Raw genomic sequence first — 26,304 nt, forward strand, 5'->3', positions numbered from 1 at the left:
TCTGCCGTACTACGGTACAGCGAGGACAGTGTCGTGTGAATGTAGCCTTAAAGGGGTTATCCAGAGAAGTTAGGATGCAAGCATCCAGGAGGTGACAGCATTAAGCAGTGTCTGTTATTTCTCCAGATAAACCTTTCGATCCACCGTCTGTACACGATAGAAGTAAAAGTGGAAGTGCACAGTAAGTGTAGGTGCTTCACGCAGCGAGGGAACGATGGCATCTGTGCTTTGTTTTCTTATTACAGGTTGTGTAACACTTTTGTGCAACTCTTACCGAAAGATTAGATCAAAAGCTATAAAAATCCTACTCATTAACTCATTCATGTGTGCTCTGCCTCTTTAAGAGAACAATAGACACTGAGTCTTACTGTATTTATAACCTTCCTAACATCAGGCTGCCTCATGGGAATACCCCGGGGGGGGGGGGGTTTGGGCAGGCAGTCAATTCATGCAACTCTGGTGCCGAGTGCTAGGGTTACGGTTAGAATTTTATACATAGAGCTCAATAATATCACAGTATACAGTGTGCGCCCTCTAGTGGTAACTATGGGAAGACACTATTTCCTTATTTTACTATCTATTCTAAATTAATAATAATAATTCCTTTTATAGGGCACACAGATTACGCAGCGCTGCACAGAGTTTTACCAAATCAGTCCCTGTCCCCAATGGGGCTCACAATCTAATCATCCTACCAATATGTTTTGGACATAAATCCTCAATATACTGTGAGCTGCTCTGGTTGTATTGTCTTTGTACCTATACAGTGGATGGATTTGGTAGCAAATAGGAAAATAGGATTTTCTGACTGTTTAATGGAGGTATTGGAGGAGTGAAGCTTTGCTTCTACTTGAAGACCCCAATGATCACATACTGATGACCCCCTCCCCCCCAGGTATAATTCATCAGAATGGAAACTGCGCCACAACCCTGTTAATTTTCATGGGAGTCTTTGGACTCCTGTTCTTTAAAGTTGTATCATTTGATAAGTGATAAGTGATAATTAAAGGAATTTTCCAGCTTAGTTATATCGATGACCTATCCATAGATGAAGTCATTTACTGAACATCAAATTGGTGGGACTCTGACATTTGAGACCACCACTATGCACTTAATTTTGGACTGAAAGCAACACAAAAACAGCTCCATTCTTTCTACAGTGGCCAGAGCAGGTAACTGCACTGAAATAACACAGCTTAGCTCTGTTCTCTGTGTCGCTTCCAGTGCTGGCGACAGCCACTATAAGCTGATTAGTGGAGGTTTCGAGTGTCAGACCCCACCAATCCCATATGCTCTGATTATCTATGGTAACTTAACAACAGTCTACAGATAATATGGCCTCCAGTTACACCACGCCATGCATATACACATATCTGGTGCCAGCACTCACAATATACATAGATATCCACCTACACTCACATAACATTCCTCATATTAACAATTATTATATTTTCATTGCAACATTTGTGTCCTGTACTTGTCACCCATTCGTCTTGGTCTTAAGACATAAGGAAGTTCCTGTTTACATAATTATCATTGTGCAGATATTCAGCACCTAAGAAGGACAGGAATATGTAGATGTGCCAATTAAAGGGCAACTCTACACATAAATGACCCAGAATTGCGCTACACCTGGTTATGTGTTATATGGTAGCTCTGAGCTGCAATACCAGACACAACCCGTGGACAGGTGTGGCGCTGTTTATCGAAGAACACAGTCAAGTTTCTAAAGATCGTGAACTTTTATAGCAGTGAAATATTCCTAACCTTTATACATTCTCCAGTGCGGGGACGGGGGATCAACACGCGCAGGTCTTTAGATCCGGACGGATGTTTCTGAGAAAGAAAATATTTTACGTTGATTATGAATTATCTCTTAATTTGATGGCAATTGACAGCAGTAGCCTGTGCCATCCCCTCGAAGGGTCAAGTGTCATTGGCTAGCATGCGATTCGTAAATACGGACCGAACATGGATGACACATGTTGGTATCCGTATTTTTACCATTCCCAGTTTGAAGGTGTGAGTTGAATTCCAGCCAGGAATAGGACTGGCTCTGAGTTCTCTAGCGCCCCCCACAGATCCGTGTTGGTCATTATATTAGTCATGTGACACTCGTCTCAACCTTTATATGGACGTTTATCTCGCTGCTCACCGTGGAGACTTCATTGATGACACTTTGATGATCACAGTCTCCGGTCTTCTGGTTTGGGCGACACACTACTGCAGCGAATGACGCCGAAACGTTAGACGATATTGTGAGCTGTGCATCGTACAGGCGGATCTCCATGTCCACTCCCCAGGCCCGATCTGAAACGGAAAAGATGGAAGAATTATGCAGTGAGGTTTCCATTGATCCCATCAGTACTCCATCATACACAGTCACATCTATCGGGTCTATATATCACTAGTCCATCATGGCCGCACACGGAACACCCACAGGCCAGTGATATGGATCCATAGGGACTCCCACATGGTGACATAGGGTGTCACTGAAGTCATACACCCCTGCAGTGCACATACTACTTACCTTCTTTTTGTGGACACTTTATATGGGTGTGATTCTGTGATGTGAACTACAAAGAATGAAGAAAAGCAATGAACAATTAGTAAGAAGAATATATACCCCACAGGGGGGTAAAATGCAATTCAGTCCGGGGTTGGGGACACAGGGTACCCATTAGCATGGCCTCCACATAAAAACATCCTCTGTAAACCTACACTAAGTATAGCAAAGATCATACAAATCCCAAATAATGAAATCACTCTGCTGCCATCTGCTGGCCATGTTTTCATAAAACGCACAATAAAAATGAGCAATAGGGGAATTCTATGCGACCAGAATTAGGTTTTATATTAGCTTTTAAACACTTAATGTGTAATCTGATATTGATGAACTGTCCTAGGATAGCTTATGCCTAGCCTAGTCCAGGAAAGCCCCTTTAATTTATTCGATTAATTCTTCCTGCAGGCACCACCAGGGGGAGCTCATAGGTAAATTACTATTGAGCTCAGCGGAAAAAATGTAGATACAAGAGCTCCCCCTGGTGGTGGGGTTTTATAAGCAGAAGAGGAAGCTATAGACAATGTGATCTTACCTCGAAACATAGATGATGATCTAAGTCGACACTTTTAAGGTAATAAACCTGCAAGACACAGAAAGTCATAGATCAATAAGATTAGATACAGATGTATCCAATGAACACAAGCAATAACACACATCTTTCCACTGCCTTGATAATTTGCTACATTGTTTGAGTCAGTGGATTATCTAGAATGGATACAAATGTAGCAACAACTCAGCTGTGATTAGCATTGGATCTTTTGGGGTTTTCAGCCATTAGCTTAAAATATGAGTGTTTATAGTAGACAATAAAGTGCATTGGCTCCTTGTGGCCCCCACGTTGATAAGGACCCCCCTAAGGCTTAGTGTTACCTTGTCATATTCTGTCACTTTCGCCTTCTCATCTGTGATGCATCGTCCATTCTGCTTTCTACAAATCCTCACCGTGGGCACAAAAAGACAAGGACTGTCGAATTCTACAGACATCATGCGTGAGGGGTGATGGTAAGAGACGTTTTTAACAGAGGCTTCCAGTAATTGTTTAATGTCTTTTGGAGAGAAAATGTATCTGTTACATAGGTGAAGTAATGACTATATACAATACATAGGGGGTCATTTACTAAGGGCCCGATTCGCGTTTTCCCGACATGTTACCCGAATATTTCCGATTTGCGCCGATTTCCCCTGAATTGCCCCAGGATTTTGGCGCACGCGATTGGATTGTGGCGCATCGGCGCTGGCATGCACACGGCGGAAATCGGGGGGCGTGGCCAAACGAAAATCGACAGATTCGAAAAACCACTGCATTTAAAACAAAAAATGTGTCACGGAGCTTGCACTTACCTTCACTCAGCCCGGCTCGGTGTATTCCAGTGCGTTCCGGGGAACTTCGGCACAGCAGCGCCACCTGGTGGACGTCGGAGGAACTGCCTTAATAAATCCCGGCCGGACCCGAATCCAGCGCAGAGAACGTGCCGCTGGATCGCGAATGGACCAGGTAAGTAAATCTGCCCCATAGAGTCTACAGCTAACTATATCAGTAGTAGCCACAAGGGGGAGCTATACTGTCATGTAAGTTTTCAGTTATCATTTCATTGGGTAGTTGAAACGGGGATGCAGTGAGCTCCCCCTAGTGGTGGTGGTGTGATCAGTCATTTGATCAGTGGATCTTTAAAGTAATAAATGCGCCTTGTGCACCAGTTTATAGCATTAATTCATATGGAAAATATACAAGCTGATAAAGAGACTATGCATTGACTATAGACATAGATATTAAAGAGGTTTTTCAAACTTACAAACCATGGTTGCCTACAACTAAAAAGCTCAATTCACTAAAAAAAAGGGCATTTCCATCAACCCCAACTCTTTGTATCATTTAAAAGCTGCTGCTACTCGGATTCCGGAGGAGTTGGAATTTTTTCTCTAGACCCAACCATTCCCAAGAAATTTGTTTCTGTAAGTTTGCCCAACCTTTATGCTAATAAGACTCTCTACTGTCAGGTGGGCGGTGCTAGACTGTCTGCTGCAGTCCAGGACCACCTGGCTGCCTTTTGAGAGACTAAACTTACAGCACTGATTGATCCGTAACGGTGGAGGCTAGAGAAAAAATTCCAACTGCGCCCGAATCAGTTGAGTGTCGGGTCTTATAGGATGCAAAAAGTTGGAGGCGATGAAAGTCTCCCTTTAAATGGAGTTGCAGTATCATACAGATATTTTATGAATCCTGGAATCTATTGTGTCTCTATACTGATTTTTAGATGAATATATTCCTTACAGCGCTCTGGATGCTCCTTGAAGGGACATTCCTTATTTCTTCTACTGTCGGGATCAGTGTAATAAGCCTGTAGGGAAAAAAATAACACATTCAGTTAACAGTTTTTTGGGTTTTTTTTTCAGTTTTTAAGAAGCTACCCATGCCCCACCCTCAAGAAACACAGGAAATGACTGCTCAGCCAATCACTGGCCCCAGATTTGCTCCACCTTAGGAGGGTGGTGTGAGATTGAGGTGAACCTAAACTATCTGCTGCTTGTGGTTGGCTACAGAATAGCGCCCCCCTCTGCCCCATCCTATACTATATCAGGTTATTTTTTTTAAGTAAGTGCGTTCTCTATGCAGTGTCTAACACCCATAGTGTTAGACAATAGCAAAGAGACACTATTTTTAAGTGGCAGATCCTGCTTTGTGGCAGATTACTATATCCCCGATGCTGCCCCCCTCCCCTCATTTTGCTGCAGGGGGTGATGCCTGAGGCAAGTGGCTCAACTCGCCTTATGGCTGCTGCACCCCTAGGTAAGTATGCTATGCAAAATGTAAAGGTAAAAATGAAATACAAAGATTTAAAGGACACTTACCTCGATACATAAACAGGGTACTAAATGCTCGTATGATAGAGATGCATTCTGGGAAGAATTCATCTGCAGGGAAATAATAACATAGTAACTATACGTTTCCCAATACACTGCGGTTACATTATTTATTCTCCTATATTACAGTCATGTAATGACAAATAATGCATCTCCAAGTAAGTGGAAGGATATTAAAGGGGTTCTCCATAAAGTTTTCATTGGATAGGGCATTAATATCAGATTGCGGGGGTCTGACATTTGAGGTGAATCTGAAGCCTCCAGAGATAGAGCTGAAATATTAGTGGCTGGAAGAGGTCTGAGCTGCAGTTCCCTGATTCAGCCACTACCAAGAGAATGGAGCTGTCTTCCACCTATGTGCAGCAACTGATGCAGCAGGACCAAGTGGTGTCCTGCTTGAATCCAAGGGATAGGTCATCAATGTGACAAAGCTTGAACATCCCTTTAAGGGTGAGGTAAATTTTCTAGTTGGCCTTATGATATCTTACCCGTGTTGTGTTCCTTCCTTCCAGGTCCTCGCAGACAATGGCCTCGTGACACAGCCGCACGTACACGTCTGGGCCTTTGGGTACAGAAATCTCAAACCTCTTCTCGTCGGCGATATGATTGTACTGGAAATCTGGTTCTTTTATAGGACAAAGAAAAAATATTCTGTTATTCTGCTGTGCTAAAGGGAAAGTGACAACATCTATATGGCTGCCATGTCTTCAGACATAGATTGCCCTTGGTAGGAACCTCAGAGATCAGATGTGATCGGTGGAGGAACTTTGTAACAAGTGAGCCATTCCGCTGCAGTGCCTCCGCAGGAGAAGTGAAGTATTGCACAGCTTATAATAAAATCAATAAGCTATTGAAGAGGCACGGTGAGTCCTCTGGAGTAAGAGCTGCTCCTTGTACCCCCTCTCCAGATGAAATATTATATGTGTGTGTAGAGGTGACCGGACATTTGTGACTCTCTCTATTAATGGTTATGGGAGTCCGCTCAGGTATTCTAGGAATTCCCATAAAAATGAATCAATGAAGCCCCACATGAGCAGCCACCTCTCACCTCACAGTTCCCATGAGATAAAGGTCAGGAGTCAGGGGATCCCTGTTCTCAAATTAGATACTTAAGTCCATAAGTTAGACCTGCACCTGTTGGGACCTTTGTGGAATATCTAGTTTTCTATGGGAAAAAATGTCACGGATAAGAATACCCCTTTAATGTTGATGACTTGACAAAAGTGAATTTAAGGGCTTAGATGCTACAGGCAAAAATAGAAATACTGAGATATGTAGATAACCTTAATCCTCTATCCCAGCAGGAAATAACAGCACAATCTCAAACACCAATCAGCAACTGAGATAGATTACTGTCGAACCAATCAAATAAATGGAAAGAAAGTCCCGCCCCCTCACACGTCTCTTTGGTTTTGTAGTTTTGATTACCGGTAATAGTCTTGGGGAATCTCTGACTGACTACTATGTCACCCTTTTTTTAATGTGCTGTTTATAACCCCTTTAAGGGCATTAAAACTTTTTTTTTTAAAAATGATAATTTGAAAAACTTACTTGCATCTCGATTGGGAATGAAGATTGACTTATTAAGAGTGAAGCTGTGGTTTGGCACAGTGAGAAGTGTCACAGATATGTATTGTCCAGGTGTGACAACCCAACAGTCATAGGTCACTTCCCACTAAAAAGAAGGGGCATGTAAGGGTTAATATCTGCATATATTAAAAAAATAAACTTTACATTGTTGCAGCTCTAGATCAGTGAGCTCCAAATTGTGTGCAGCCACTTCCCAGTATGCTGAGAGTAGTAGTTTTACAAAAGATGGAAATTCACAGGTTGGAGACCACTGCTCCACAATATTACTTACCAAATCTTTGATTGTTACATGTTTTTTCTTTAAAATCTGGAAGGAATGAAATCTGTTCTCACTCAGTTCTAGACCCCAAACCACAAAACCTCTGAATTTTGGAAGTTCTAAAACAAGAGAAAAAAGCAAAATGTTAAATTAATGGACCAAAACTGATACATTGGGGCTCATTTACTAAGGGCTCCGCGGCCGCACTTTCGTCGGGTTGCCCGAATTTTTCCGTTTTGCGGCGAATTCCGCCAGGATTTTGGCGCACGTGATCGGATTTCCGCGTAATCGTGCCGGCTTTCAAGCGTCAGAAATCGGGGGGGCGTGGCCGTCGGAAAACCCGACGGATTCGGAAAAAACGCGGAATTTAAAAAACGAATTGTGTTGCAAAATTAATCACTCACATGCACCAGGAATAGGTTGGTGAACTCCGGCGGACCTCGCCGCAGCAGCGACACCTGGTGGACATCGGGCGCACGACCTTAGTGAATCGCCGGATGACCCGAATCCTCGTCGGAGAACGTGCTGCTGGATCACGACAGGACCGGGTAAGTAAATCTGCCCCATTGTCTTATGCAGGTTCCCAGGGGGAGGAGTCTGATTTATTGTTCACCCCTGTTATGTTTTGATTTGTTGTTTCATGCCCCGCCCCTGCAGAACCTGCACTCAGCATTTCTTGGAGTGTTTTCCTTCCTTTATTCTTACATAAATATATGGATAACATAATCATGGGAACGTTGTCTGCTGGAGGGAGTAGTCATATCAAATTATGCTCAATTATGCTATCTTGTACATATATCCCCAAATAATATTAAAAAAATGTACGATACCTACACAAATGCTAAAGAATCTTAATAATAAAATAGTTTTTTAGTTTCTTTGATCTAAAAAAATAAATAAATGTAATTAGTATGCAAATTAGCTGGGGGTGGAGCCGTGACTACTGGTGCCACATTATTTTTCCTATCACAACCCAGCATTGACTCTTAATACGTTGATTTACATCTCCATTTTTTTAAAGGGGTAGAGAGAAGAAAATCAGTGTAATGGTCACACCCCCTGGGCACTAAGAACCTAATTTGCATAAAGATAATTATGGAATGTTCTATAAATAAAAAAATAATGGGAAAACAGAAAAGTTATGTCCAGAAAGTGTCCTACACAATGCTGCTCGTACTTGTGGAGTTGTCCAATTCATCGAAACAGCGCCACACCTCTCCAAAGTTTGTACGTGGTATTGCAGCTCATCGATGTTTATCTATAAAGGTGCTGTACTGCAATACCAGCTGCAACCCACGTGTGCCACTGCGCCTCTGAGAAAGTAGCTATGCTTTTCTAAACCAAGAAAACTTTTTAAAAAATGATAAATATTTTAGTTATTTCATAAGCAAACCCTAGAGGGCGGTGTTTCTCTGACATGATATAATCTATAATAGTCCAGGCATGACATCATGGCTGCATTATTAGTATAGATTTCCTGCCAAGACGGTGCTGATTTATCTGGGAAACCATAAAAATCTCTTATAGGGTAAATACAGGCATCCTGGAGACTGTTTTCAGTCCTTGTTTGCTCTCTCCTTGGTGCGCTGGGTGGTAAATAAAATACCTGAAACTTGACTTGGCGCCCAGTAAGTGTGAACGCCGGCGCTTCAAAAACTTAGTCCTGCTCCCCGTGCACCTCTGGTCCCAGATACTTGAATAAACTTTTAACCATTTAGTGCAGTAAGCAGCACAATGGGGCTGTGTTATTGGGATTTGGGTGCACTGTAGTTGGCCTGGCAGTACTAGGGGGGCACTGCGTTATAGGAGTGTTGTGGTTGCCTGTGTTATTGGGGCACTGGGTCATTTTCTTATGTGCACTTTCCCGCGTGATAGGGGCACTGTAATTAGCAGTGTGCTGTAAGATTGATTATGTTATGGGGGCACTGCGATCAACAGTAATACAGACAGTCCCCAGGTTACATACAAGATAGGGTCGGTAGGTTTGTTCTTAAGTCGAATTTGTATGTAAGTCGGAACTGTATATTTTATCATTATAATCCCAGCCAGAACTTTTTTGGTCTTGGATTTTAAAAATGTTGGGTTGTCATAAGAATAAATATTAACACTAAAGCTTCATTGCAGACGCCTGTGATACCTGTTACAGCTGTTTATTGTAGCCTAAGGCTAAAGTACAAGAAATTACCAACTACCAGAGGTCCGTTTGTAACTAGGTAAGTAAGATCGTATGTAAGTCGAGTGTTCTTAAGTAGGGGACCGCCTGTATATGACTGTATTATGGGGGCACTGTAATCAGTGGTATTATATAACTGATAGTATTATATTATGTTATATTATGTATTATATAACTGATAGTAGTATTATATGAGTGTGCTATGGGGCACTGTAATAAGCTGTATTATATGACTGATAGTGTTATATTATGTTATGGGGGCACTGTAATCAGCTGTACTATATGACTGTGTTATGGGGGCACTGTATTAAGCTGTATTATATAACTGATAGTATTATATGACTGTTATGGGGGCACTGTAATAAGCTGTATTATATAACTGATTATTATATGATTGTGCTATGTAACACTGTAATCAGTTGTATTATATGATTGATATTATTATGTTATGGGGGCACTGTAATCAGCCTTGTTATATAATTGATAGTATTATATTGTCTTATGAGGACGCTGTGAATGATTATTACAAAATACGCTCTGTTTATTCGTCTGCCCAGTGATTTGAGATCCTTATAATCTACACAAACCAGTAATATCAGTCCTAATACTGGCGGGTAGAGGCCTCACTGGTGACGTGAAAGTAAGTGGCATGAAGGATTATATTTGGATCCAACATAGGGAAATGCAAATGTACCAGGATATGATCCGACTGCCCTGCGGCTGCTCTCCTGCCATTGGTGCCATGAATAAATGGCTTCAAAATTGGGTCCAGTTTGGTTCTTCGTATTGTGTAACCACTGCTATTCAGTGGGTTCCATAATAAGAAAAATTGTTGCATTCTGGACAATCCCTTTAAATTCTTACCCGGAGGTCCACTCTATGTTTATATGTGACCTCATGACCGCTCATCTCCCTTACATAACAATGAGATGAAGCTTTCAAATAGGAATTTGCACTTTCATTCCTGCTAAGTGGTAAAGACACCCACTCAGATGTTAAAATTAACCGATTCCTCCATCGTGCAACTATTCTTATGTTCCAGGCTCATAGGACGCAGGTCAGGGGTTATCAGAGTCATATGAGCATTATAGCTGCTGCATGGGCTTAGAAATAGAGGAATAGAGAAAGAGCGCCCCCCTTATCCTCAGGTTGTGTCTGGTACTGCAGCTCAGCACTGTTCCAATCTCCACCTAACGCCATCTACAAAGTAACAAAGCGAGAACATACAGTGTGTCACCTACCTGTGGCGTTCACTGAAATGTTTATACGTAAGCAGAGTTTACAGGTCGGTCCAATACGCAGCGATACGGTGGATATGCTAAGAGATTCCGGGGGAAGGGTCCACTGTGTGGTGGAAGGAATCCAAGTGGATGAAAAGAGAAGTGGGTCTGATCAGGATAAAAAAGAATAAGTGTTAGATAATAAAGTGATGGTTATTATATATCCTTCCTATACTATACCTGGTGACTATGCTATTATGTGCTATACATATAGGCTATCCTTCCTATACTATACCTGGTGACTATACTATTATGTGCTATACATATAGGCTATCCTTCCTATACTATACCTGGTGACTATACTTTCATGTGCTATACATATAGGCTATACTTCCTATACTATACCTGGTGACTATGCTATTATGTGCTATACATATAGGCTATACTTCCTATACTATACCTGGTGACTATGCTATTATGTGCTATACATATAGGCTATCCTTCCTATACTATACCTGGTGACTATGCTATTATGTGCTATACATATAGGCTATACTTCCTATACTATACCTGGTGACTATGCTATTATGTGCTATACATATAGTCTATCCTTCCTATACTATACCTGATGACTATACTTTCATGTGCTATACATATAGGCTATCCTTCCTATACTATACCTGGTGACTATGCTATTATGTGCTATACATATAGGCTATCCTTCCTATACTATACCTGGTGACTATGCTTTATGTGCTATACATATAGTCTATCCTTCCTATACTATACCTGATGACTATACTTTCATGTGCTATACATATAGGCTATCCTTCCTATACTATACCTGGTGACTATGCTATTATGTGCTATACATATAGGCTATCCTTCCTATACTATACCTGGTGACTATGCTTTATGTGCTATACATATAGTCTATCCTTCCTATACTATACCTGATGACTATGCTATTATGTGCTATACATATAGGCTATCCTTCCTATACTATACCTGGTGACTATGCTTTCATGTGCTATACATATAGGCTATCCTTCCTATACTATACCTGGTGACTATGCTATTATGTGCTATACATATAGTCTATCCTTCCTATACTATACCTGATGACTATACTTTCATGTGCTATACATATAGGCTATCCTTCCTATACTATACCTGGTGACTATGCTATTATGTGCTATACATATAGGCTATCCTTCCTATACTATACCTGGTGACTATGCTTTATGTGCTATACATATAGTCTATCCTTCCTATACTATACCTGATGACTATACTTTCATGTGCTATACATATAGGCTATCCTTCCTATACTATACCTGATGACTATACTTTCATGTGCTATACATATAGGCTATCCTTCCTATACTATACCTGGTGACTATGCTATTATGTGCTATACATATAGGCTATACTTCCTATACTATACCTGATGACTATACTATTATGTGCTATACATATAGGCTATCCTTCCTATACTATACCTGATTACTATACTATTACGTACTATACATATAGGCTGACCTTCTTATACTATACCTGGTGACTATACTTTCATGTGCTATACATATAGGCTATCCTTCCTATACTATACCCGATGACTATGCTATTATGTGCTATACATATAGGCTATCCTTCCTATACTATACCTGATTACTATACTATTACGTGCTATACATATAGGCTATCCTTCCTATACTATACCTGGTGACTATACTATTATGTGCTATACATATAGGCTATACAATACATAATACAATACATAATACATTACATAATACAATACTTTCATGTACATATAGGCTATCCTTCCTATACTATACCTGATGACTATACTATTATGTGCTATACATATAGGCTATCCTTCCTATACTATACCTGATGACTATACTATTATGTGCTATACATATAGGCTATCCTTCCTATACTATACCTGATTACTATACTATTACGTGCTATACATATAGGCTATCCTTCCTATACTATACCTGATTACTATACTATTACGTGCTATACATATAGGCTATCCTTCCTATACTATACCTGGTGACTATGCTATTATGTGCTATACATATAGGCTATCCTTCCTATACTATACCTGATGACCAAGCTGTCATGTGCTATACATATAGGCTATCCTTCCTATACCTGATGACTATGCTTTATGTGCTATACATATAGGCTATCCTTCCTATACTATACCTAATGACTATACTTTCATGTGCTATACATATAGGCTATCGTTTCTATACTATACCTGATGACTATGCTATTATGTGCTATACATATAGGCTATCCTTCCTATACTATACCTGATGACTATACTATTATGTGCTATACATATAGGCTATGCTTCCTATACTATACCTGATGACTATACTATGATATGCTATACATATAGGCTATCCTTCCTATACTATACCTGATGACTATACTATCATGTGCTACACATATAGGCTATCCTTCCTATACTATACCTGGTGACTATGCTTTCATATACAGTAGCCATATTACTCATCACACAACATACATCATGGAATGTAATGGAATAATTACCTTTTAGATTATATCTCTGAAATGAAAGAGAAAAAGAAGACATTAGAAAAGAAAAGAATTGCATAAAAAATCTACATATACAGTAACACCAGAAGCACTTAACATGTTGTGTTCAGAAATGAATGTGGAAGGTTTAGGGAGCGTTCACACGTCCAGTTTTTCGAGATGCAGATGTGAATCTGCACATGAGAATCAATGAGAATGGTTCTATTCACTGACAGCAAGCAAGCTGGTGCCTTTTCTATTGGACACTATAAATAGATTTAATTGGAGGACACCGAGTTCCAGATATAATTGTGCCGGGTGATAGATAATTATAGCGTGGAGGGTATAATTAAATCCCTGGTACAAGATAATGGGTAATTAATATGATCGTATCACAACATCCAGGTGATCTGGAGCAAAACGTATAAACCAGCAGGAATGTGCCTCGTATGCGGTGGCGTGACAGTGTTGTTATTATCTCTGCTATTTATTGGCAGATGGTGAATCGAAGCGAAGCAAAGCTATGTGTGCAGGGTCATGATGCCAGCCGGGTAGTGCCCTGTGATAAAGACTGGAGGTGGCTACTGCAACAAGGGCTGTCAATCACTGTGTGTGGGAGGGGTAATCAGGACTCTCACTGTCAATCACTGTGTGTGGGAGGGGTAATTAGGACTCTCACTATCAATCACTGTGTGTGGGAGGGGTAATTGGGACTCTCACTGTCAATCACTGCGTGTGGGAGGGGTAATTAGGACTCTCACTATCAATCACTGTGTGTGGGCGGAGTAATCAGGACTCTTAATGTCAATCACTATGTATGGGAGGAGTAATTAGGACTCTCACTGTCAATCATTGTGTGTGAGTGGAGTAACCAGGACTTTCACTGTCAATCACTGTATGTGGGAGGGGTAATTAGGACTCTCACTTTCCATCACTGTGTGTGGGTGGAGTGATCAGGACTCCCACTGTCAATCACTGTGTGTGGGCAGAGTAATCAGGACTCTTAATGTCAATCACTATGTATGGGAGGAGTAATCAGGACTCTCACTGTCAATCACTGTGTGTGGGTGGAGTAATCAGGACTCTCACTGCCATTCACTGCATGTGGGTGGAGTAACCAAGACTCTTACTGTCAATCACTGTGTGTGGGAGGGGTAATTAGGACTTTCACTGTCAATAACTGTGTGTGGGCAGAGTAATCATGACTCTTACTGCCAATCACTGTGTGTGGGTGCAGTAATCAGGACTCTTACTGTCAATCACTATGTATGGGAGGAGTAATTAGGACTCTTGCTGTCAATCACTGTGTGTGGGTGGGGTAATCAGGACCCTCCCTGTCAATCACTGTGTGTGGGGGGACTAATCAGGACTCTCACTGTCAATCACTGTGTGTGTGGGGGGTAATCAGGACTATCACTGTCAGTCACTGTTTGTGGGCGGGGTAATCAGGACTCTCACCGTCAATCACTGTGTGTGGGCGGGGTAATCAGGACTCTCATTGTCAATCACTGTGTGTGGGCAGGTTAATCAGGATTCTCACTGTCAATCACTGTGTGTTGGCGGGGTAATCAGGACTCTCACTGTCAATCACTGTGTGTGGGCGGGGTAATCAGGACTCTCATTGTCAATCACTGTGTGTGGCTGGGATAATCAGGACCCCCACTGGCTCTATAAGAGTCCTGCCAGGATGTACTCAGCATCTCTCTCGCTTTATCATATCCTGGATTCCATTAGCCCATCTCCTGTGTGGAATAAGATGGCACACATTTTGTTATTCTTTTAGCTTCCCAGATAATTGGCACAGGGGGCGGCCGGGTGCAGGAAGGAAGTGTTTGTTTTGGAATCATCCGCCACCTTGTGCATCAATGATTGTTTGTTAGCTATTAGACAAGGTGTTCTGCTGAAATGAAAGGTAAACTTTCTGAGTCATCCAAACTATTTGATGGAATTATCTATGTATGTACTGAGTGATATAAGAGTTATTACAGTGATCATAGGATGTCCTAGTGCTAGGACCATCACTGCTACACTGGGAATGAAGGACCTCAGGAGCATTGTATTGTCATGTCCCTGTCCATATAGATACTTTATTTTGAAAGAACCAAATTTTAGGGCGCTTCATATATGGTTTTCAAATGCAATACAACAGCTAATTTGCCTAATTTCAAAATAGTAGTTCTATTCTTGTACATAGAGGCAGTATTATAGTAGTTCTATTCTTGTACATAGGGGGCAGTATTATAGTAGTTATATTCTTGTACATAGGGGGGCAGTATTATAGTAGTTCTATTCTTGTACATAGGGGGCAGTATTATAGTAGTTATATTCTTGTACATAGAGGGCAGTATTATAGTAGTTCTATTCTTGTACATAGAGGCAGTATTATAGTAGTTATATTCTTGTACATAGGAGCAGTATTATAGTAGTTCTATTCTTGTACATAGGGGGCAGTATTATAGTAGTTATATTCCTGTACATAGGGGGCAGTATTATAGTAGTTATATTCTTGTACATAGGGGGCAGTATTATAGTAGTTATATTCTTGTACATAGGGGGCAGTATTATAGTAGTTATATTCTTGTACATAGGGGGCAGTATTATAGTAGTTATATTCTTGTACATAGAGGCAGTATTATAGTAGTTCTATTCTTGTACATAGGGGACAGTATTATAGTAGTTATATTCCTGTACATAGGGGGCAGTATTATAGTAGTTCTATTCTTGTACATAGGGGGCAGTATTATAGTAGTTCTATTCTTGTACATAGAGGCAGTATTATAGTAGTTCTATTCTTGTACATAGGGGGCAGTATTATAGTAGTTCTATTCTTGTACATAGAGGCAGTATTATAGTAGTTCTATTCTTGTACATAGGGGGCAGTATTATAGTAGTTATATTCTTGTACATAGGGGGGCAGTATTATAGTAGTTCTATTCTTGTACATAGGGGGCAGTATTATAGTAGTTATATTCTTGTACATAGAGGGCAGTATTATAGTAGTTCTATTCTTGTACATAGAGGCAGTATTATAGTAGTTATATTCTTGTACATAGGAGCAGTATTATAGTAGTTCTATTCTTGTACATAGGGGGCAGTATTATAGTAGTTATATTCCTGTACATAGGGGGCAGTATTATAGTAGTTATATTCTTGTACATAGGGGGCAGTATTATAGTAGTTATATTCTTGTACATAGGGGGCAGTATTATAGTAGTTATATTCTTGTACATAGGGGGCAGTATTATAGTAGTTATATTCTTGTACATAGAGGCAGTATTATAGTAGTTCTATTCTTGTACATAGGGGACAGTATTATAGTAGTTATATTCCTGTACATAGGGGGCAGTATTATAGTAGTTCTATTCTTGTACATAGGGGGCAGTATTATAGTAGTTCTATTCTTGTACATAGAGGCAGTATTATAGTAGTTCTATTCTTGTACATAGGGGGCAGTATTATAGTAGTTATATTCTTGTACATAGGGGGCAGTATTATAGTAGTTATATTCCTGTACATAGGGGGCAGTATGATAGTAGTTATATTCTTGTACATAGGGGGCAGTATTATAGTAGTTCTATTCTTGTACATAGGGGGCAGTATTATAGTAGTTATATTCTTGTACATAGAGGCAGTATTATAGTAGTAATATTCTTGTACATAGGGGCAGTATTATAGTAGTTATATTCTTGTACATAGGGGGCAGTATTATAGTAGTTATATTCTTGTACATAGGGGGCAATATTATAGTAGTTATATTCTTGTACATAGGAGCAGTATTATAGTAGTTATATTCTTGTACATAGGGGCAGTATTATAGTAGTTATATTCTTGTACATAGGGGCAGTATTATAGTAGTTATATTCTTGTACATAGGGGCAGTATTATAGTAGTAATATTCTTGTACATAGGGGCAGTATTATAGTAGCTATATTCTTGTACATAGGGGGCAGTATTATAGTAGTTATATTCTTGTACATAGGGGGCAATATTATAGTAGTTCTATTCTTGTACATAGGGGGCAGTATTATAGTAGTTATATTCTTGTACATAGGGGCAGTATTATAGTAGTTATATTCTTGTACATAGGGGCAGTATTATAGTAGTTCTATTCTTGTACATAGGGGGCAGTATTATAGTAGTTCTATTCTTGTACATAGGGGGCAGTATTATAGTAGTTATATTCTTGTACATAGGGGCAGTATTATAGTAGTTATATTCTTGTACATAGGGGCAGTATTATAGTGGTTATATTCTTGTACATAGGGGGCAGTATTATAGTAGTTCTATTCTTGTACATAGGGGGCAGTATTATAGTAGTTATATTCTTGTACATAGGGGCAGTATTATAGTAGTTATATTCCTGTACATAGGGGGCAGTATTATAGTAGTTTTATTCTTGTACATAGGGGGCAGTATTATAGTAGTTCTATTCTTGTACATAGGGGGCATTATTATAGTAGTTATATTCTTGTACATAGGGGGCAGTATTATAGTAGTTATATTCCTGTACATAGGGGGCAGTATTATAGTAGTAATATTCTTGTACATAGGGGGCAGTATTATAGTAGTTATATTCCAGTACATAGGGGGCAGTATTAAAGAAGTTAAATTCTTTTACATAGGAGCAGTATTATAGTAGTTATATTCCTGTACATAGGGGGCAGTATTATAGTAGTAATATTCTTGTACATAGGGGGCAGTATTATAGTAGTTATATTCCTGTACATAGGGGGCAGTATTATAGAAGTTATATTTTTGTACATAGGGGGTAGTATTATAGTAGTTATATTCCTGTACATAGGGGGCAGTATTATAGTAGTAATATTCTTGTACATAGGGGGCAGTATTATAGTAGTTATATTCCTGTACATAGGGGGCAGCATTATAGTAGTTATATTCCTGTACATAGGGGGCAGTATTATAGTAGTTATATTCTTGTACATAGGGGGCAGTATTATAGTAGTTATATTCTTGTACATAGGAGGCAGTATTATAGTAGTTATATTCTTGTACATAGGGGGCAGTATTATAGTAGTTATATTCTTGTACATAGGGGGCAGTATTATAGTAGTTATATTCTTGTACATAGGGGGCAGTATTATAGTAGTTATATTCTTGTACATAGGAGGCAGTATTATAGTAGTTATATTCTTGTACATAGGGGGCAGTATTATAGTAGTTATATTCTTGTACATAGGGGGCAGTATTATAGTAGTTATATTCTTGAGGGTACATGGAGGGTAGTGTTATAGTAGTTATATTCTTGTACATAGGGGGCAGTATTATAGTAGTTATATTCTTGAGGGTACATGGAGGGTAGTGTTATAGTAGTTATATTCCTGTACATAGGGGGCAGCATTATAGTAGTTATATTCCTGTACATAGGGGGCAGTATTATAGTAGTTATATTCTTGTACATAGGGGGCAGTATTATAGTAGTTATATTCTTGTACATAGGGGGCAGTATTATAGTAGTTATATTCTTGTACATAGGGGAGGTATTATAGTAGTTATATTCCTGTACATAGGGGGCAGTATTATAGTAGTTATATTCTTGTACATAGGGGGCAGTATTATAGTAGTTATATTCTTGTACATAGGGGGCAGTATTATAGTAGTTATATTCTTGAGGGTACATGGAGGGTAGTGTTATAGTAGTTATTAATGGAGTCACTTAGACAATGCATGTTGAATACCTCATGTTTAGAGATAGGCAAATGAAAAGTATCCTATTAAATCATAAATATTATTGTCATAGAGAGCATAAAAACAGTTATTTACAGTGCTCCAATAAGACCTGTAATGACCTGTTCCCTGTAATAAAGGATAACTCCAGTAAAACCCGTCTCACTTTATAATTACTATATACCTGAGAATCTTAAAAAGTGCCCTACACAACACTGGTTTCAGTTGTGGGAAGATTTGAAGACCCCTTTAAGCAGCAGGGTGGTCCCACAGCTACCTGTGCTCCCTTATACCTACTTCCCTGCACTTTGATGTTACATGGAGACCAGCAGGGAATGTGTTATGACTATAATAAAAATTCTTGCTGTATAATAAGACAAGTGATGATAGATATTTCATGGAACTACTTTGCATCTTCCTCCCACAAGGAAAAAAAAATTTAAAAAAGGCAGATCATATTCAAGACAGGAGGATTATTGTATGGCAACGGGTTGTAAATAGAACTTGTGACTACTGGATAAATTACTGGGTGGAGAGTTGTTTAAGGCACAGTTCACACTATAGTTATTGACTTCAATGTTTTCTTGGATAATAAAAACTTATAGTTTCTTGCACCAGTGCTTGATGTTCCGGCGTATAAAGTATAATGGGGAATGTATCAAACTCCTGATGCCAAAAGGAAAAAAGCAAGTAATTGCCTAGAATTCTAAGGAGAGGATGTGTCACAGGCCGGAGCATCATGATAGATCTATCTATCTATCTCATATCTATCTCATATCTATCTATCTATCTCATATCTATCTATCTATCTATCTATCTATCTCCTATCTATCTATCTATCTATCTATCTATCTATCTCCTATCTATCTATCTATCTATCTATCTCATATCTATCTATCTATCTATCTATCTCATATCTATCTCCTATCCATCTATCTATCTATCTAGCTATCTATCTATCTATCTATCTATCTATCTATCTATTTATCTATCTATCTATCTATCTGTGTATCTATCCTCTATATTTATATCATCTATCTATCTATCTATCTATCTATCTATCTATCTATCTATCCATCATCTATCTAATATATCATCTATCTCATATCTATCTATCTCCTATCTATCTATCTATCTATCTATCTATCTATCTATCTATCTCCTATCTATCTATCTATCTATCTATCTATCTATCTATCTGTGTATCTATCCACTATATTTATATCATCTATCTATCTATCTCTATCTTTCTATCTATCTATCTATCCATCTATCCATCTATCTATCTATCTATCTATCTATCTCATATCTATCTCCTATCTATCTATCTATCTATCTATCTATCTATCTATCTATCTATCTCATATCTATCTCCTATCCATCTATCTATCTCATATCTATATATCTATCTGTGTATCTATCCTCTATATTTATATCATCTATCTATCTATCCCATATCTATCTATCTATCTCATATCTATCTATCTATCTATCTATCTATCTATCTATCATATCTATCTATCTATCTATCTATCTATCTATCTATCTATCTATCTATCTATCCCATATCTATCTATCTATCTATCTATCCCATATCTATCTATCTATCTATCTATCTATCTATCTATCTATCTATCCATCATCTATCTCATATCTATTTAACGATTACAATCTGTGTGACTATCTATCATCTATATTCATATTATATCTTTATCTATCATCTATCCTGGTATTTTTCTGTATATTTATGTCAGTAGGAATAACAGAAGGAATTATCTAAATAGATTTCTATTCCATGTTTACTTTAGAAACTCCACCTCAAACCACAAACCAAAGGCAGCTGGGAAAACTTTACAACGTTGCTTGCAAAAGTTGTGCAAATGTGTATATGTGGGAAGAGTCTCATATTTATCTATCTTTCCATCTACCTATCCATAATCTACCTACCTATCTTAATCAAGTCTCAGAAGATCCAGAGCAGCACAACAGAAATTGTGGGTGCAAAATCCATACGACCATTGGCAAAGGTCCTCAATAATCCAAAGAATAGGCAGCACTCCACGGAAATATTCAGGAAACCCGACAAAAGTGCGGTGTTCGGACCATTAGTAAATGAGCCCCAATGTGAACAACCAGCCAACAGACATTTAAAGGCCAATCTCATATCTCATTGGTTAGAGATCAGGGTGTGTAATAAAGAATAAAATATTGGGGCAGATGTATTATTGTATCTGCACCAAAAAAGTGTCGGGAACTCACGTTTTTGGTGCAAAAGTGTTGGGGATCATTTATAATGTGTTTGAGCCAGAAGGAACAGATGTTTCTGACTATCTCGACTCGGACGTCATTTTTTGGCGCAAGTGGGCGTGGTCTATATTTTCCACATCATCCCCCACATTTATGTTGAGTTTGTCAGCTTTTTTAGGTGCAATTTTTGGCGCAGAACAGACCAGGAAAAAAAGGGAAATCAAAAGAAAAACAGGCGCAGGGCATGTAAGATTTTGGCGCACATCTCATTTGTGTCGGCATTTTTATGTCGCCCGTCTGCGCATTAATTACTTACAGCCGTGCGTTACTTTAGTGCATCGGGCTATGCTTTCCGTAGTTGGATCTCATATGCCGACTGTCGAGGTTGCGACAGAATTAATAAATCCCCCCCCATAGTGTCATCTCCATATCCAAAACATCACAGAATTTCATATATAATACATATTTTAGTGTAGAAATATATCAAAGTACCTCCTATGGGACTCAGGACCACCCCACTGTCTCTGTCTGTCATTCCTAAAAATGATAATTAAATAATACTTGTGGTCCACCACCTGCAGTTACAGGCCGGGCTTGCATAACCAAATCGGAACTTCTAGGTGTGACACCTACTGTTGGGTCAATACAACAAGGAGTAAGGTTCCGAGATGATGGTCAGTGCCGTCAGCTTTCATGGCGCATGCACACTCTGTGCTTTGCAGGTATCGGTAGCCACAATGAAAAAGGGCATCGCTGCCCAAAATTAAACCAGAGACCATCGATGAAACATGTAAGGTACGTATCTACCATAATTGTGTCCTTGTTGCCCTGGGGTGACGGGTGCCTATGTTTGGGGCCGAAAAGTAAAAAACCATCCCTGATTGCACAGAGGCCGGGATACTGCATTGGGCCGATCATGATAATGAACCTCTGTGCAGAACCTACGAAGCCGCAACCAGCACCTCATATTTGGTATAGGAAAGGGTATAAACCCTAACACATGAAACATCTAGATTCCCAATGTAAAGTCATGGCCATAAGTTTGGAGAATGACACAAATATTATATTTTCACATGATGTGTCCCTCTGCTTTGTCAGATGTTTTTATCACATACAGAGATACAAGTGCAATCATATTACGAGTAACAAAAGCTTTTATTGTCAGTGAAAATGAGTTACTGCAGCGAGTCAGTATTTGCAGTGTTGCCCCTTCTTCTTCAGGACCTCTGCAATTCTCCCTGGCAGCTCTCACTCACCTCCTGCACCAAATCCTGACTGATAGCCGTCCATTCCTGCACAATCACTGCTGCATTGGGTCACAATTTGTTGGTTTTTGTTTGTCCCCCGTCTCTTGATGATTGACCACAAGTTCTCAATGGGATTAAGATCTGGGGAGTTTCCAGGCCATGGACCCAAAATCTCTCTGTTTTGTTCCCGGGGCCATTTAGTTCTCCCCTTTGCTTTTTGGCAAGGTGCTCCATCATGCTGGGAAAGGCATTGTTCATCACCAAACTGCTCTTGGACGGTTGGGAGAAGTTGCTCTTGGAGGACATTCTGCTCCCATTCTTTATTCATGGATGTGTTTTTAGGCAAGACTGTGAGAGAGCCGATTCCCTTGGCTGAGAAGCCGCCCCACACATGAATGGTTGCAGGAGGCTTTACAGATGGCATGAAACAAGACTGGTGGTATCGCTCACCTTGTCTTCTCCCAGCAAGCTTTTTTCCAGATGTTCCAAACAATCGGAATGCCCTCCTGGACACCAGGCCATGCTCCAAGAGTCTCTGCAGTCTCACAGTGCGTGCAGATGCACTCACACCTGCTGCTGCCATTCCTGAGCTCTGCACTGCTGGGAGCCCCATCCCCAAGCTGAAAAACTTTTAAGAGACAGTCCTGGTGCCTGATGGTCCTTCTTGGGCACCCTGGAGCCTTTTTGGTAACAATGGAGCCTCTCTCCTGAATTCCTTGATGATGCGATAGATTGGTGACTGAGGTGCAATCTTTCTAGCTGCGATACTCTTCCCTGTTCGGCCAGCTTTGTGCAGTGCAATGATGACTGCACGTGTTTCTTTGGAGATAACCATGGTTAACAGAAGAGAAACAATGAAGCACCAGCCTCCTATTAAAGTGTCCAGTGGTGTGATTGTTACTTAATCATGACAGATTGATCTCCAGCCCGGTCCTCATCAGCCCCCACACCTGTGTTAGTGGAGCAATCACTGACACCATGGCAGCTGCTCCTTGTAAGGCAGACCTGCAATGAAGTTGAAATGTGTTTTGGGGGAAAAAGTTCATTTTCTAGGCAAATATAGACTTTGCAATGAATTGCTGTTAAGCTGATCCCTCTTTATAACATTCTGGAGTATATGCAAATGGCCATTATAAAACCTGATGCAGTAGACTTTGTAAAAAATTAACATTTGTATCATTCTCAAAACTTATGACAATGACTGTATGAAAACAAATTTAAAAATAATAATAATAGTAAAACAAAGCTAGAGATTTTTGGGAGGCATATGTTTCTCATGTATACAGTATATATATATATATATATATATATATATATATATATATATATATATATTATTTTTCATTCTATCTATCTTATATCTTTGTCCTATAGCTGTCAATTCGTTCTGTGGATTTCACCTTTTGCCAGCAAAAGGTAAATCCCCAACAATTTTCTTACATAATCAGTCGTGTCCTACAGATGTTCTGTGAATGTACAATCCACTTGATAATAGAGACGATTTCACACATGTAAGATCTGGAGAGACGCTGAGTTCACATGACGTTTCCCAATCAGTTGTGATTATAATATTTCCCTGTCTGACTAATCCGTTGTCAAGTATACAGGGGAGGAGATAGTAATATGCAAATATGTGCAGATTCTCCTATGCAGAACCATGTGTCTCCATGGTTACAGACTATAAACAAACCCAGTGTAGTCTGATCTTCCATTGCTCTGCCCCCTGCTCTGGTGTAACCTACCAGCAGTGGGGATAGGCATCCATACAGACACATAGGGGCTTATTTACAAAAGGTCGACGGATCGTGGTCCATGGTTTGTCGGATTTTAGAAATTTTCAGGATTTGCGCCGCTGTGACAGGTATGTAACTGGGGATTGTATCACACGCAATCGAATTTTGGCGCAGAAGCGCCTGCTTTCATGCCGCAGAAATCGGGGGGGGGGGGGGCTTGCCGTCGGACCATCCGACTGATTCGGACTGAGCGCAGGATTTAATAAACAAAATGCGTTGCAACCAATGCACTTACATGCACCAGGAAAAAGAAGGTGAACTCCGGGGACCTGAGCGGGGAAGCGACACATGCAGGATAACGGGCGCACGATTTTTGTGAATTGCGGCACAGTGCATTGGAGTTGGACATCGCACAACGGGGAACGCGCCAGGGAAGGGTAAGTAAATGTCCCCCCATAGATCTGCACAGGAGATGTATACTCAAAGCAAAAGTGAACTGTGGGCTCTGCATTTGACAATTAAAGGGGTTGTTACATCTGCTAGTCAGAGCAGTACACACCTCAACCCCCAAAAACAGCTATATCAAAATGCAGTCGGTTTATGAACAATCCCTTTAAGAAGAATCCCTTTAACAAGGAACCATCTTCGTATTCTATGATTTACCAAAATTTACTTGTAAACATTGTGGACAATTTCTGGGTACTAAAACCCTAAGATCATAAGAGAATGCAAGAAATGCTGAAATGTAGGGCAAGAGACACCACAAATATCTATTCTCTGTCGCTGTGGGTTTCCAAGAAAACATGATGACACGGCCTAATGTTCTACGCATTGCAGCACAGTGTGCAGCACCTTCCTATGGAGGGAAGGTTGTAGCCCCATGAATTGGGAATATAATGCTAGAGTTTCAGTAAAGACTGACACACTCACTAACTCAGAGGTGAAGAGTGGACACTCCCTTTAAGCAAAGAAACAATAGATGTTATTAGTTGCCTCCCATTATTAATGTAAGACAGAAGTATTACTACAAACATTTGACATTATAATTGCATAAGAGTGTGTGAAAACTTCCAATCCAAGAAATCGGTGTCTTGGAGAATTTTTGTGCAGCCCAGTACCATCCAAAATTAAAGGGGCAGTACAGCAGCCAGTGTTAGGTATAGTCCAAAAAAGATGTATAATTAGACCTTTGTGTATGTTGTTAGTAGTAGCAGGACTGTGATATATGGATTTTATATTCCAGGATTAACTGGGGGCGTGTCCTCACACTGCTGTGCTCTGTGCTCTCTGCAGACAGTGTTTGGCGTTGTCTGTGGAGCGATGTCTAATCCTACCTTTGTGTATGGTGTTGGTAGAAGCAGGACCGTGAAATGTAGATTTAAATTCTAGGATTGTAGCTTCTGTAAGTGCACTGGGGGCATATCCTCACACTGCTGTGCTCTTTGCTTTCTGCATAAACTGCTCCATATACAGTTCCACCATTAGTCATTGTTGTAGTATTCAACCTGCAGCCTGCTACAGCCATTACTCAGAGCAGAGGTACTGAAGAGAATTTTCATACAGAGAGCATAGAGCACCGCAGCACCCTATTATTAGTCAATATTTTCACAGTTCTGCTGCTACTAATAACAATGTGAGGAAAAAGGTGATTACACATGTCTACCGGGACAATACCCAGCACTGGCTGCAAACAGCACAGCAGTGTGAGGACACAACCCCAGTGCACATGGAGAAGCTACAATCCTGGAATATAATTCCATATATCACAGTCCTGCTGCTACTAACAACATAGGTGTAATTACAAATCCCTAATGCAATACCACGCACATCCACAATAACATGTCCGGCACTGTGCTTGGTGAACAGTGACAAGACCTCATCTATAGGTTATCTACAGTTATATATATCATGGTCCTGAAAAACCCCTTTAATTTAGAAACTACTAATATAAGATGATACGATACATCATGCTGGGAGCTCACGTCATCTACAAAAGCCATAATATAAATGTGAATAAATAATTGCCCAGGGTGGAGGCGCTCCGACCACAACCGGAGTATCGCTTTACATGCACCTGTAATACAAGAGGATATAGCCACGGATATCACACCTGTACCTTCTATTAACACCGCGAGCTCCAGCCTGACGTGAACCACAATCTCA

At 39.9% G+C, this 26,304-nt stretch overlaps 2 protein-coding genes across 2 annotated transcripts in view; one reads left to right on the forward strand and one right to left on the reverse strand.

Annotated features, from left to right (window-relative positions):
- LOC140103681 (uncharacterized) overlaps nt 1-26,304 on the forward strand; it is a 147,039-nt gene that overhangs the window by 74,046 nt on the left and 46,689 nt on the right. The gene's annotated exons all lie outside the window — the stretch shown is intronic.
- The window catches only part of IL17RE (interleukin 17 receptor E), a 36,259-nt gene that overhangs the window by 6,036 nt on the left and 3,919 nt on the right, over nt 1-26,304 (reverse strand). The window contains exons 2-13 of the mRNA XM_072129192.1: nt 13,245-13,260; nt 10,692-10,838; nt 7,290-7,396; nt 6,980-7,103; nt 5,917-6,053; nt 5,417-5,479; nt 4,839-4,905; nt 3,437-3,612; nt 3,099-3,146; nt 2,531-2,576; nt 2,156-2,310; nt 1,768-1,836 (exon numbers count right to left, since the gene is read on the reverse strand). Coding sequence (XP_071985293.1) covers nt 1,768-1,836; nt 2,156-2,310; nt 2,531-2,576; nt 3,099-3,146; nt 3,437-3,612; nt 4,839-4,905; nt 5,417-5,479; nt 5,917-6,053; nt 6,980-7,103; nt 7,290-7,396; nt 10,692-10,838; nt 13,245-13,260 — 1,155 coding nt within the window. The remainder of the gene's footprint in view (nt 1-1,767; nt 1,837-2,155; nt 2,311-2,530; nt 2,577-3,098; nt 3,147-3,436; nt 3,613-4,838; nt 4,906-5,416; nt 5,480-5,916; nt 6,054-6,979; nt 7,104-7,289; nt 7,397-10,691; nt 10,839-13,244; nt 13,261-26,304) is intronic.

Source organism: Engystomops pustulosus, chromosome 10 (assembly GCF_040894005.1).
Source record: "Engystomops pustulosus chromosome 10, aEngPut4.maternal, whole genome shotgun sequence".
NCBI lineage: Eukaryota > Metazoa > Chordata > Amphibia > Anura > Leptodactylidae > Engystomops > Engystomops pustulosus.